Consider the following 13,869-nt stretch of genomic DNA (forward strand, 5'->3'; position numbering starts at 1 on the left):
ATTATGTTGGAGAATGTGTGTGTTTCAAAGAGATGTGTCTGTGTGTGTGTGTGTGTGACTGTGTGTGTGTCTATGTGTGTGTGTGTGAGTGTGTGTATATTTGTGTGTGTGTGTGTGACTGTGTGTGTGTGTGACTGTGTGTGTGTGTGTGTGGAATGTAGTTCTTATAATTACACCTTTTTGTTTATCTTAGGCTACTCTTTCCAGTCCAAACATCTGTTGTGAAACTGATTATGAGCTAAACAAATACATCAAATCAAATCATTCCTAAAAGAATCGCCCAAGTCATTTTTTTTCTAGTTTTTAAGATAATGACCTGTGTATTGACTGTGACTGAAGCCGAAATAGGTTTTTTGTGTTTAGAATCAAATGATTTGATCAACTGAGAATATGGGCGGTTTTACCACTGGTGATCAACATCCTGAGCTGATTTATGCCCCCAAAAATGTTTTTGTTGACAAATTACTTGGTCAYTTATTTTAGGAAGGTGACGATATGTTGTCCTATTGAAAGCAGTCATGCAAACTTTGTCTTCTTTCTCTGAAATATACAGACTGTTGATTAATTTGGGTGGTGCTGCAGGAAACATGCAGGCCACAAACTGTTTTGCATGGTCCAGGTTTTCAGCCAAGCTCATTTGACCCTTTTGATATTTCAGCTAATGGAACATGTATTTGAAATCAATAAATTTGTCCCTCACACTCAAAATATAATCCAAATTTGCAGCAAGGCTGAAGATTGCAAGCTCTGTACTTTTGCAAAATTCCAACAAAAAGCACTGTGATTAGTGTTAAAATGTTTACTGGATCAACTTAGAGACATGCATGCTTTAAAACCCCTTCATTGCAATACTTTTATATCAGAATACCTTGGAATGGTCTTCCTATTGTGCTTATATGTTGTCTGTTTTTTATGATGGATGTTTCTAACTAAAATTTCCACTGTTTACATGCACATCATGTAGCTGAAAGCCTGTATTAATAAAAGTTTCTGGCTGTTGTGATACCAAACATTTCTGACTGGGGCTGCTGCTGGTTTTTCTAAGACTGGTAAAATGGAAAACYCAGGACTTTGTGAAATGTTTCGATACAACCGTTTAAGCTAAATCCAAGTTGTGTCACATAACTATGAACACAAGTAAAAAAGAAATGAAGATGTCTTCAGGGGTTTCCTTCTTGTGTTGTTGTGTGAAGTTTTCTCGGTTGTTGTTTTCGGGCCTTTGATCGTGTGAACCTGGAGCTCTCACAAATAAAGCAAACTATATTGTTTTCTTTTTATAAATATTGTCTATAATAGTAATGGTTATGCTTCTATCTTGGTTCAAATATCAAAAAACTCATTCTCCACATTCTTGTTTGCCTAAATTCTGCTGTCATTATCCTCTTAAACCTTTTCAGCCTCTCAGTCAGTGCATTTAGCCTTCATCCCCTCATTTGCCAGTCTTCATCATTCTCCATCTCTCACTCTTTGAAGCAGTGTATTCCTCACTGTATTGTTACACCTCCAGCTCTCAGGCACTTGTCCCTTRATTTCTCTTTTTTAATCTAACTTCACCTTTTTTGTGTGTTTGTGTGTGTGTGTGTGTCCTCCTCTGCCCTCGTTCAGATGTGGCCCCTGCAGAACAGGAGAAGCTCTTCATCCAGAAGCTGCGGCAGTGCTGCGTTCTGTTCGACTTCCTCTCCGACCCGCTGAGTGACCTGAAATGGAAGGAGGTGAAGCGGGCGGCCCTGAGCGAAATGGTGGAGTACATCACCCACAACAGGAATGTCATCACAGAGCCCATCTACCCGGAGGTGGTGCACATGGTCAGTACGGTGGGATGGGGTTAAGTTTGCTGTTAGTGTTTTTAAGGACTTGTCCAGTTTTCATAGAAAGTAATGGACTGAAGTTCAGTGCAGCCCACATTAGTCTGTCTACCTTTTTTTTTAATATATTCGTACATAAAATGTCCTTTTTCAGACAAGGCTTTTAGTGTTTTAGTAGGCCACCTGCACTGTCCTGTGATCTGCCTGGCAAAAAACAGCAGCCTGCAGGGGAGTCAGTTGACACTGAGGCACCAGAAACACAAGACTCTTAGGTTGCATMCTAGGGCTGCACAATATATCGAACATTTATCGTCATCGTGATAACAGCCTGTGTAATAGGCATATCGCAAAAAACGGAATAAACTGCAGTAAACGGTTGGCTCAAAATTTTACATTTGTGTGTTTTGCCACTCCGACGGAAGCTTGAAGTATTTCACCAATCAAATGGACCCTTTCACATATTTGACCAACTGGATGGATCTCTTCATATAAAAAAATAACTCATGTTGGATTGGAAATGATTAGTTGTTGTTGTTGTTGTTGTTGTTGTTTTTGGCTTTTAACCCAGAGCAGAAGGACATCAACACTACATACTTATGTATTTGTTCATTTATTGCAAATCATAATGTCATTGCAATATTAAGCACTGTTATTGCACATCTCAGGTTTTCCTAATATTTTGCAGCCCTAGTGTGTTCACACCAGCCCTGTTTAGTTCGCTTTAATCAAACTKTTAGCCTGGTAAAAACCAGACCCTTGTCCTTTGCTTTGCTACGTACGAGGGCCTGGACTCTCGGCTATAGAGAAGCAATTCTTGCAGGAGGCGTGGCCTCTGCTGAAGTTTAAAATGATTGGATCGATTGGCCGCGACGTATGTCGTTGTGAAGGAGGCTAAGCTAAGAAGCTAACCGGAAATTGCGTYTGCTATAAACAACCCTACTGAGAGGAGAGAAGTACCGAGCCGAACGAGACGACTGTAAATGAGAGCTGCTGCTTTGTCAGAKAAATTTAATTTAATTTGGAAGCCTMATCAACACYGACTGYCTTCATTCACTTCCTCCACTGCCGTATGCTAAAKTAACTAGCAGACACTTGCGCAGAAAATCYACGTCYTTCAAAACTCCGCCTTCTGTTTGCTGATTGGCCCAGGTAAAATAAACTACAAGCAGACACTGAGCAGAAAATCYACYTRCTGTTCTCTGATTGGCCCAGACGAAATGCTCCCAAAGAAATGCTRGTCTATGGGAGAAATSCCAGACGGYGCAGTGAAGGGAAACTAGAAWTGAGCGGAACTGCYTAGGAAGGCAAGGGCCAGGCTAACAAAGTTTGTTTGCCTGAAAAGTCCGYTTCTTTTYGGAAGTGTGAACGWGTAATCGAACTCTGATTRGGACCAAAAAAGKAAACTCTGCTCCGCCTCCAAGTCTAGGTCTTGATTTGGTTGAAGTGAACTCTGGTGCGGTTCGATTGCATGTGTGAACGCTAAGTGGACTGGAGACTGCTACAAAAGCAGAAAGCAGACTATAACGCAGAGCATTCTGAGTAATAACAGTAAWAAGGTTACTCATATCTTTGAAATCCCTCGCTCCACGTCTGTAGAAGGAGGACATCACTGCTGTGAAGTTGGGCGCGCTCCTACTCTGTGAACGCCGCCTCACATGGAGCGGTCTTAGCTGCCTCGTGTGGGGAAACAATATTCTCCGCGGTTCCACCTCATCTTCTGCTCATGCTGAGCTCATTGTTGAAGACTATTTGGCACATTTGCCAAAAGCAAAAAATAAATCCTACAACCACTAAAATAAAGACGSAAGTTACACTGCATGTCTTCTTCTGATGTTTTCATGTCGATTCCTTCAGTGGTTCTTGGTGCAGCYCCCCCGTAGGTGAGGTGAGGGAGGGAAAAGGTTGTTCACAGGGTTTACTTCATTTGACAAAGTGCAGTGTGAATGTGAACRGCACCAACTGAAAATGTAAACAAACCTCACAGTTTTYGTCCCCAATCAAACACACACCGAATCTATACAACCTTGAATTATTGAGGGACGAGCCAAGACAAAGTTAATGTCAACCTAAACACAAAAAACATTCAGGTTAAGTTGTTTTACCTGCTGTATGAACTTAATTCAAAAAGTGCCGGCTCAATAAACAGATTTCTGCTTTAACAGAAAGAAAACCAATGAAGTGAACATTCACGGTGTCTTTCTTTCTTTTTCAGTTTGCTGTAAATATGTTCAGGACATTGCCTCCATCGTCCAACCCAACAGGAGCAGAGTTTGATCCTGAGGAGGATGAGCCGACACTTGAAGCCGCGTGGCCCCACCTCCAGGTTGATGTTTTTTACCTTCTAACCCTCCGTATCACAACGTCTCATCTAAAAGCTGTTCTTTAGAGTTACACAGTGTTGCTATGTTCTCGTAGCATGAAACCTCAGCTTCTGTATCCTTACCTTTTTAAATACTTCCTGACACTTGCCAATTGTTTTGTCTTTTGCAGCTCGTCTATGAATTTTTCCTTAGGTTTTTAGAATCGCCTGACTTCCAGCCTAATATAGCAAAGAAATACATCGACCAGAAATTTGTTATGCAGGTAAAAAATGTTTCTAAAATCAATAAGACAGCAATGCTCATAAAGTTTAAGGAATAAAAGTGTAAGCTTTGATGTTTGTGTTAATAATGCTGTTTTCCCCTCATGTGTTGCAGCTCCTAGAACTATTTGACAGTGAAGATCCCAGAGAGAGGGACTTCCTGAAAACTACTCTGCACAGGATCTATGGGAAGTTTCTGGGGCTGAGAGCGTACATCCGAAAACAGATCAATAACATTTTCTATAGGTCAGTGCTGGTCTTCTATCAATCTCCTCGTGTTTACTCACGTAATAAGTCAAGAACAACTGATACACACTTTGTCAGATTGTTTGTTATGGACTTTGTTTTTTCTTTATTTTTGCAGCTTTATTTATGAAACTGAGCACCATAATGGTATAGCTGAACTACTGGAAATACTTGGAAGGTGAGAGTGCACAACTCTGTAGTTTTAGTTTTAATTGATTCGTATTTTTGACATGGAAATTAATTTTTTTAGTATYAAAGCTTTCTCATTTTAACTACTTTATTTCTCCAGTTATCAAATGTTCTGAAGTTGTTCGCTTTTCTCTTTAGTATAATCAATGGATTTGCCCTACCACTGAAAGAGGAGCACAAAATTTTCCTGCTAAAGGTTTTATTGCCTCTGCACAAAGTCAAATCACTCAGTGTCTACCATCCACAGGTATGMGTCCTTACCTACAGCGAAGAAAAAAAAACATCTAAATTTGATTTGTTGAACTTTTTATTTGAAATGTGTGCATTATTGACATTATTTGTGACATATTAGCATATCCTATCCCAAACTCCTCTTTCGTTGAGTCAGAAACCTGTATGGTGGGTTAAAGCTTGATTTTGTTTGTGTYTTGCAGCTGGCCTACTGCGTGGTGCAGTTTTTGGAAAAGGACAGCACTCTAACGGAGCCTGTATGTATTTTATTTTATTTGTTGATGCATTCTCTTTGATTGGTTATTAATAATTATCACTCATTTTTTTTGTTTATTCTTCAAACAGGTGGTTATGGCTCTACTAAAGTACTGGCCAAAGACTCACAGTCCTAAGGAGGTGATGTTCCTCAACGAGCTGGAAGAAATCTTGGACGTCATCGAGCCCTCTGAGTTTGTGAAGGTGCAGGAGCCGCTTTTCAGACAGCTGGCCAAATGTGTGTCCAGCCCACACTTCCAGGTACCGGATCACATTTTTTTATGCAAATACAATCTGTTAATTAGGCTGTGTGGTATCGGACTGTGCTGCGACTAGTTAATGATTTAAGAGGGAACCATAATGTCTAAAAATGATCAAAAATCGCACTGAAAAAGTTGTCCATCTTACCACGTCTCTGTTTTTTTGCTGAATAGAAGATTGTATTTTTTTAATCGTGTTTTGAGACTGATAAAGGAGTAGAATGTGTTAGGTTATTAATCTTGTTAGCCTAGAAATTTTAGTTGTTTCAATAAGTCTTACAAAGTGCGATTGTCTTACTGCACTTGGTAGATTATTTCACTTTGAGAAGATTCAGACTATAATGTAGTATTTTTAACTTGTTTTTAGATGGCTAATATTTGCTGCGTGGCCAAACAAAACACAACTGCATGACTCGCTGGTTGCTTGATTGCAAAACCTCAGAACTAAGAAGCAGAAAAATTCCCTATTTTCTGTCAATTTTGAGTCTCCAGCAGTCTGTAGTCATTGTAGTCAGACACTCAGTATATATTAAAATGATTTTCAAAATGTCCCTCTCTACTTAAATTAAAACAAAGTAAAAAAAAAKAACAGTTGTGATGATTTGACATCTTAAAAGTGTCATTTGTGCAATAGATGAAAAACACTAAACTAAACTTGTATAAAGAGTGAAAACAGGCATTTTATTTTTAAGTGGCAGGATTTGTATCCATGCTGTTATTATGAAGCTCGTCACATATTCATCTTATGTAACCTTGAATATCTGACTGATGTTTTCTTCAGGTGGCAGAGAGAGCCCTGTATTATTGGAACAATGAGTACATCATGAGTCTGATCAGTGACAACGCAGCCAAAATTCTGCCCATCATGTTCCCCGCTCTCTACCGCAACTCAAAGACGCACTGGAACAAGTAAGCTGCTCGGCTTCAGGACCCTCAGCTGTAGGGCTGTTTTTGTCAAAGCTCAGCGTTTTTTTTCACTGCAAACAGCGGCGAGTCGGACAGAACGGTCTTTACCGGAGTGTGTACATWTCTGAGCACGGCTGCAGAACAACATCCTCTGACAATCAGTCACCTGTCAGCAAATGTCWGTCTAGAAATTGTTCTTTATCATCATGTTTACAGTGAAGACAAACGCTCTGTTTAAAATGACAGGTTTTTGTGACGTAGAGTTTGAAATAAACAAAAAACTCCTGTAATGTGTCAGATCCATTATCTGRCACTTSTTTTGGAGTAGGGTAGCATCTCTGCAGCCTCTTTGTCCAGATCCTGTCTTGTTTTCTTTTCATTTTCTACATAATGTCTTCTAAACATCTTGATAACRGTCACTGTCATTTATTATATATCTAATTTTGAAGAATTTTTTTAAATGCTCTCCTTTATAGATACTTTTTAACTCATCCTTGTAATGAGTTCTATTTTGCAACTCGATAAAAGTCAGGACAATCCTGCTGAGTCTTCTGAATTTAATTTCAGGTTGATTCGAGTCACTTCAGTTGATGTCTTTCAGCTGTAATTAGATGGAAAAGTGCTTCGACCCCTTTTTAGTTTAAGAGTGTAACTTTTTTTGTTGTTGTACAGGATTTATTTTACAGTAAATGTGGAAAATGTGTTGAAATGATTGTGGTTTTGTTTTTTCACAAAAACCTGGAGTTTTACCAGTGGAGTGTACACATTTGTCCACAGTATGTTACATAATGTTGGGCTTTAAAGATAATTACAGCTGGTCATTTGCTGCTTGTCTTATAGCCTCCTATCTGTAAATCTCAAAAGTTATTCAGCTTTGCAGATGTCTAACTATTTGTTTTTACCTCCAAACATTTTTTTCTTATGCTTTTTTTCAGGTCAATGATTATAATTTTAATTTCAATGTGTTGCTTCGAAATAAAACGAGGCTTCTACAAACTGTTCTTGTTACTTGCTAACATTTGGCTGTGTGTGTTCACAGGACCATCCACGGTCTGATCTACAACGCTCTGAAGCTTTTCATGGAGATGAATCAGAAGCTCTTTGACGATTGCACACAGCAGTTCAGAGCTGAGAAAAACAAGTAAGCTCCAAAGACGTTTTAACCCACGTCATCCTTTTTATATATACAGCATATACTTATAGTCTTAATTCTGCTGATGGATTTCTGTGTTAAGTGTTACTTAAATCAGAGTGAAACAGAAAAGTAAAGGAGTTTGTATCACGTCAAACAGAGAGAAGGTGAAGTCAAAAGAACGTGAAGAGGCTTGGATCAAGATCGAGAACCTCGCCAAGTCAAACCCACAGGTGAGCAGTTTATTGAATTCTGTAAATATATTTTGATGAAATATAATTCAGAACAGGCAGTTCTTGTTTTATCTGTAAGTTCAGTCATTTCTGTGGAGTGGTTTTGTTTTTTTGTTTAAGAAAAGACGTCACACACGTTTTGGAGATGATTGAGTGTTGAGGTTTAGACTGAGGTGCGTTGCCAAACATAAAGATGAAACAAATTTTAAAAAACACTCAAGTATTTCACATCTAGATGTAAAAATGAAAAAAACACGACTTGTATTAATAAAGATAAGTAACATGAGTGACAGTGAAATTTGCACCATGATGAGAAATGTTGCATGGTGTCAACATGCTCGCCAGTTAATGGATAATTATGTAAAAGTTTTATGACTAAGAAAGAAGGAAATGATGATGATTTTTGTTTTTGTTGAATTAATCACTTGTTCTTTGAGGTCTTAAGTTTATTACAGGAGTTATTTTGTTGTTGTTTTTGCTTGATGGTTGAACTTTATTCATGTTGTATCTTGTTTAAATGTTTTTGTGTAGAGCTGTTTCCTTATCAAAATGATTCCCCTTTCCATCTTGTCTGGACTTGATGAGCCAGTGCCTTCAAGCTTTTAGATAACTGGAAAACTTCTCAGTTGTGATAAATGTTTGTCTTAAATATCTCTGAATGAAAGCAGCTGATCTMTGGATTCCACCGTGGAATTCTGGGTAATTCAGTGATCTATAGAGTAATTTATCTTTATGTAAACGTTGAGCTTCAGTTAACTTAGCAGATGAAAGTGGTAAACTAAATCCAGTGTTTCTGGTCTACCTTCATTTCCGTTTTGTTCTGCTGCCTGATATTTCAACTGGAGCCAATAAAACTGGTGACATCTGTCATTTTATTGCAAAAATCATGTAACTGCTCTCTAAAAGTGTAAAAATCTCTACATTCGTAATCAAAGCAGTTATTTTCATGATGATTTTTAACTTTAGGCCAAAAAATCGTTTGATTTAAAAGTGGTCCTTTGATGGTCAGTYTTTAATTGAACTGCAGTAAAAATCAGGCTTCAGCTCTCTTTTATCACTTCTTCTTTGCATGCAACTGAAAGTCTTTTCTCCATCCTCTCTTTTCGACGTAGTTCTGTACGCATGTTCATTCCTCTGACCTCAGTAGTCCTGTAGCAATGGAGACGGATGTCCCTTTGATAGAAGATGTACAGAGGTTAAAAAAGACAGTTGAGGAGGGCGCAACTCAGGTAAACCTGACTTTCTCTCTGTCCGCTTCCTCTGGTAGTTCTAGCTCAGCTTGCAAAGATTCCTCATCGAGCTGCTTTAGGCTATAAAATCTGTTCTGATTTATGTTTGAATTTAATATCTTTTTTTTCCTTCTAGTCACCAAAGCTTAAACAAACCTGGCCATCAAGAACCTTTTAACATGCTTAAAAACCTTTTTTTGCATTTTGTTTATATTGAGTAAATCACAAAACATGGGAATAGATAATTAGGAACAGATCAATCAGCTTCAGCTGAATGATAAACGAATATGGTTTTGTAAATGCATTACTTTATTAAACTAAAAATATTAGAATTCTAAATAAAGAACTTATTACGGTTCATAAAATGTAAAAAAAAAAAAGTTGAGTAGGTCCACTGGGCAAGTTCTTTGTTGAATTTTTTTTTTTTTTTTTTTTCCTCTGTCTGAGGAGTACATGTAAACTCAGCAATCTGTGTATGGTTTGTTTGTTCTTTTATGTTTGTTTCAAAATAAAATTGCAATTTTTTTTGTTGCTTAAAGCCTAAATGTAAAAAGGTAAACTCAAAAAAAAAAGATCCACAGTGTTTAATTTCTGCTTCGCTTAGCTCCAACATAAAATACTGTATATCATTGTTGTTTAAATATGCTCTTTTGTTCACGGTAAGCTCTTCAGCTCAGTGAGATGCATCGACTCCCTCCATTTCTAAAGTAATTCATCAGGAGTTGACTTCTGGTTCCACCAGATCTAACAAATGTGCTAACAATCGTTAGACCCTGATATAGTGGGCGGAGTCACACTCGTGAGACCTCCGGATGGTCTCTCTCTTCACAAAATGGCTTCCTCTTCCTCGTTTTTTTTCCAACAAAGAACTCATCCAGAGGACCTACTGAACTTTTTAATTTTTTAGATGTTATTTGACCTGGATTATTGAGATGCATCAGGACATTCATAAAATGTGTAGTAATGTCGTGTGTTTTAAACCCGGACTGTGTCTTGATTTTTCTCAGGCGACTGGAAAGATCCACTCAGAGATATTGAAACTCCTGACTTTTATCTCTCCGTCTCACAGTTGCAGCACGAGCAGCGAAAAGAGCGGTCCATGGTGAGACGCAAGTCCGAGCTGCCTCAGGATATCTACACCACAAAAGCCTTGGAGTCCCACCGTAGAGCTGAAGAAATGTTGACCACCCACGATGGGCTCTAGACCCCCCAGCAGCCCTGCCCCTCCCACCCTTCACTTCATACCTTCYACAGCCATGGACATCTTCTTTGTGGGATTGAACGGGTGAACCATGTTTTCGTCCCCCTCCCCACCATCTTAGTTCGTTCTTCATTCCTGCTTCTCCATCGCAGAAACTCCTGCATTCACCACTCTTTTTATTCTCTCTCTCTCTCTCTCCCCCTCTCTCTCTCTCTCTCAGGTTTATTTTCCTTTTTAACTGACAATGACTGTGACATGCAGTGTAATTTCTCGTCATCCCCTCCACCTTCCGTGCTTCGTGTCCTACACTCGCTGTAAACATGAAACCCAGGAGTACAGACAGCACAATACAAGTTAATTTGGTTTCACGTGTTCAAATCCAACACGGGGGGTGTAGGAACAGCTCGAATGGCTCTCTAAGGCTCGAGTCTTGGTCTCGAGTTTTCTTCTCACTCAAAAGGAACAAAAAAAAAAAAAAAGTCGATCCGGTTGTTCAGATGAAAGACAACTTTCGTGTCACCTTATGTTCTCATCACTCTAGCAGACACTTTTGTCGGTGCCAAGACTCTTGTGTTTGTTTGATTTACGTTCTGGCCTGCATTTGTTGGTGGTCACTGTTATGGTTTGTTTGTTTGTTTGTTTGTTTTCCCAGCACACTTGAGACCAAACTGAGGCCTGTTCTTAGCCTTGTTCTGGAAAGACGGTGAGGAAAGGGGAGCTTGTCCTGTGGACATCTTGACGCTTTCTGTTTTATTGTTTAGTGCCATATGTCACTCTTTTATACGCTTACTTTAAGTTCCTCGGCTACTTTTCAAGACCAGACCATAGCAGGACGTGAACAGTTCAAACAATGGTACTTGCTGTGTAGCTGTAGGTGAACCTCAGTGAAAACCGAGTTTGCTGCCTACATTATCTCAGCTTATTCTGGGCTTGGATGGAGCATATATGGGCTGCCTACTAAAGATTAGAGCTGTGTTTTTATTCTAGACATAAAATATAATGAATGGAGGTTGTCTGTTATGCTGTTTAAATAGCAGAGGAATAGACCTGTACTGTTACAACTATTAAAATCTCCATAGTGAGTTAATTTGGACTTATTTTTTAAAAATATTGGAGTTGCAGGAATAAAAGATTTTAAATTTTCATAATTCAATTAATCGTAATGTAAATTTCAGTGTATTAAACAGCAATTTATTTTTAAACTGAAAAGCAAATTAAAGCTTGATATTTTCAGTCAGTACCATTGTTTAAACAAAAAAGTTCTGCTAGAAATTTATTTTTTTATATCGGATGTTTTGATTTCTTTGTTTTGTCTCTGATGGTTTGAAGCAAAGTCATTTTTATTTTCATTCCGTTTTTTTTTTGTTTTTTTTGCTTTTGTGGCCGTTCAGAAAGCCCCAGTTCTTAAACATGACTGGTGCAAAACAGCCTCAAAAGATGCCAGATGTGAAATTAAACTGACATTCAAACTCTGTTCGTTAACTGTATTAATACTGTATTTGCTGGAATGCAAAAAAAGATGTAAATTTAAMACTACCATGTTAAACATGTACCTTTTACCCTGGAGGAATGCCATCCATCCAACCGCTTTCTGTTGTCTCGGTCGTCAGATGATGAAACAGTCCTGCTTGCTGGGAGAAATGTATTTAATTTATAAAACGTTGGAGGTTAGTTTTTTTATGTTTTTTTTTTTTTTTTAGTGCTAAAAAAACAAGTCTTCTGTTGTACGACGAGATGGTTTAGAAACTATTTGGTGACTTGTTCTCTTACCACAGGATCTTTATAGGTCTTTTGATTTAACATATAATTTCTAAAACATGTTAACTTAAAAGTGTCCTTTTGTATGTGACCTGTACTATATGATTCATTTATTATTGTATATATGATTTACCTTGTTTCATGTAGTGTTATATATATCTAGAATAATTTTGTACAAATTGTCCGTCTGTACAGAATAAAACATCCATAGCAAATAAAAGAAGTTGCACCGTCTTTTCTTTTTTCTTGTCTTTTTGTTTAAGATGATTTAAAATTAATATAATAACATATAATATAATGGTTGAATTGAATGCACATTTAGGACTTTCAGATTTTCCTTTATTTTATTTTATCTTTTAGGAAAACAACCCAGCAGTTCTGTGTTTAAAAGTGAAAGAATTTTTTTATCGTGTTTCAATTTAATCCTAAAACCTGCACCTGTTTAAATCATTCAGATTTTTGTTGACAGCAAAGAGATTTTTAATCAGTGTTTTTTTTTTATTTTCCTGCATGTTTTAAGATGAAAAAAATATTTCTAACATTTTTACATTTTCTGTAGTACTCTGTTTTGGACACAAGATAGCGACAAATTCAAATGTTCAACTGAAAACTAGCAGGAAAAACATGCAAACGTCTCAGCCGGTGCACTGATTTGATGCTTTCCTTTGTAAAATCATCTCAGCAGGTCCAAGACAGATGAGTACAGATGTTTGTTGTTGAGCACATCTGCCTCAACACGAATGTTGCTGTCAGTTTTAATTCTTTCACAGCAGCTTTTCACTCAGTTTCCTCAAAACTGAGTGCCTTGTCATTTTGTGACTCACATCAGGAATTTTAACTTAAAATAACTTTTGTAAGTCAAATAGAAACTTTTGGCAGCACTAAATTTTACATTAAAATAAAACAAACTAATCAACTTTTTTATCCTAGAATTTGGGTGTAAATTTGTGGAAAAAAAGTGTCAAAATATCTCCTTAAAAGTTCTGTTAAAAGCAAAATTTCAAGTCAAAAGCAGAAACTTACTGTTGCAAATGGTTCTTTTACCGATATCTGTATGGATCTGATAAAGAATGGCAAAAATTTCTGAGTTTATTTGCACATTATTTTTGTACAATGAAAGTATTTTTGTGATACAGAAGAGGCAGTTTGCTTTTAAAAAATRGTAGCACTTTAAATCTAAAGTCAATCTAAAAACAGTGCAGATTAGTTTGTACTGRAGTAGGAATGTTCCGGGTATCAAGAACTCTTAGCAACAAGCAGAACCAAGATGAGAATAAAATGGCAGGATTGAAATTTTTCATGGCTGATCATGTTTTATGACAAAGAAGACCTTATTAAAATGAAATATTTCTGCCTGAGATCAGGAAGATAGGCCTCCTCTCTCTTAAATCCCCCTGCTTCTCCTGAGAAAGTGTAACTCAGTGAGTTGWTTTGGAGTTGTCCTCACCTGGCCTGCCTCGCTCACACATGGCTCCAAACCAAAACACACAGYGCGATGAAAAGAAAACCAGCAGCCATCTGGAACATCGCAGGCTGCCAGAAAATGTTATAGTGTCCAAAAAATGTTACTTTTACTCACCACGGTGTGCCTTGTGTTAAATAATTAATGAATAAATTATTATAAATGTTTGTTAARGTTTTTACTTATTCTGTATTTTTCATTAAGTATGTCTGAGTAAAACTTTGATTTTGTATTGGTGAGAGATGCATTTACAAACAAATGTCCACACATTGAATCCTGCTGCCTGTCTACTGGGAAATAAAAACATGCTTATTAAAATTGTATATGTGACCCATCACATCGAAACAAGGATTAAGTCCAAAAGTGGAATGTGGCGAAATA

General features: G+C 37.6%; 1 protein-coding gene across 2 annotated transcripts in view; it reads left to right on the top strand.

Moving 5' to 3' along the window:
* The window catches only part of ppp2r5ca (protein phosphatase 2, regulatory subunit B', gamma a), an 18,356-nt gene extending 6,096 nt beyond the window's left edge, over positions 1-12,260 (top strand). Inside the window, exons 2-14 of one of the 2 annotated variants that reach the window (XM_014015013.1) lie at positions 1,606-1,805; positions 4,018-4,128; positions 4,296-4,388; positions 4,502-4,632; positions 4,751-4,810; positions 4,960-5,068; positions 5,256-5,309; positions 5,398-5,568; positions 6,349-6,476; positions 7,513-7,614; positions 7,766-7,838; positions 8,951-9,067; positions 10,137-12,260. In XM_014015013.1, coding sequence (XP_013870467.1) covers positions 1,606-1,805; positions 4,018-4,128; positions 4,296-4,388; positions 4,502-4,632; positions 4,751-4,810; positions 4,960-5,068; positions 5,256-5,309; positions 5,398-5,568; positions 6,349-6,476; positions 7,513-7,614; positions 7,766-7,838; positions 8,951-9,067; positions 10,137-10,271 — 1,484 coding nt within the window. In that variant the 3' untranslated portion in view covers positions 10,272-12,260. The remainder of the gene's footprint in view (positions 1-1,605; positions 1,806-4,017; positions 4,129-4,295; positions 4,389-4,501; positions 4,633-4,750; positions 4,811-4,959; positions 5,069-5,255; positions 5,310-5,397; positions 5,569-6,348; positions 6,477-7,512; positions 7,615-7,765; positions 7,839-8,950; positions 9,068-10,136) is intronic. The other variant, XM_014015021.1, reaches the window with a different exon arrangement.
* The last annotated feature ends 1,609 nt before the right edge of the window (positions 12,261-13,869 follow it).

The sequence above is a fragment of the Austrofundulus limnaeus genome, unplaced genomic scaffold (assembly GCF_001266775.1).
Source record: "Austrofundulus limnaeus strain Quisiro unplaced genomic scaffold, Austrofundulus_limnaeus-1.0 Scaffold2, whole genome shotgun sequence".
Classification (NCBI taxonomy): Eukaryota; Metazoa; Chordata; class Actinopteri; order Cyprinodontiformes; family Rivulidae; genus Austrofundulus; species Austrofundulus limnaeus.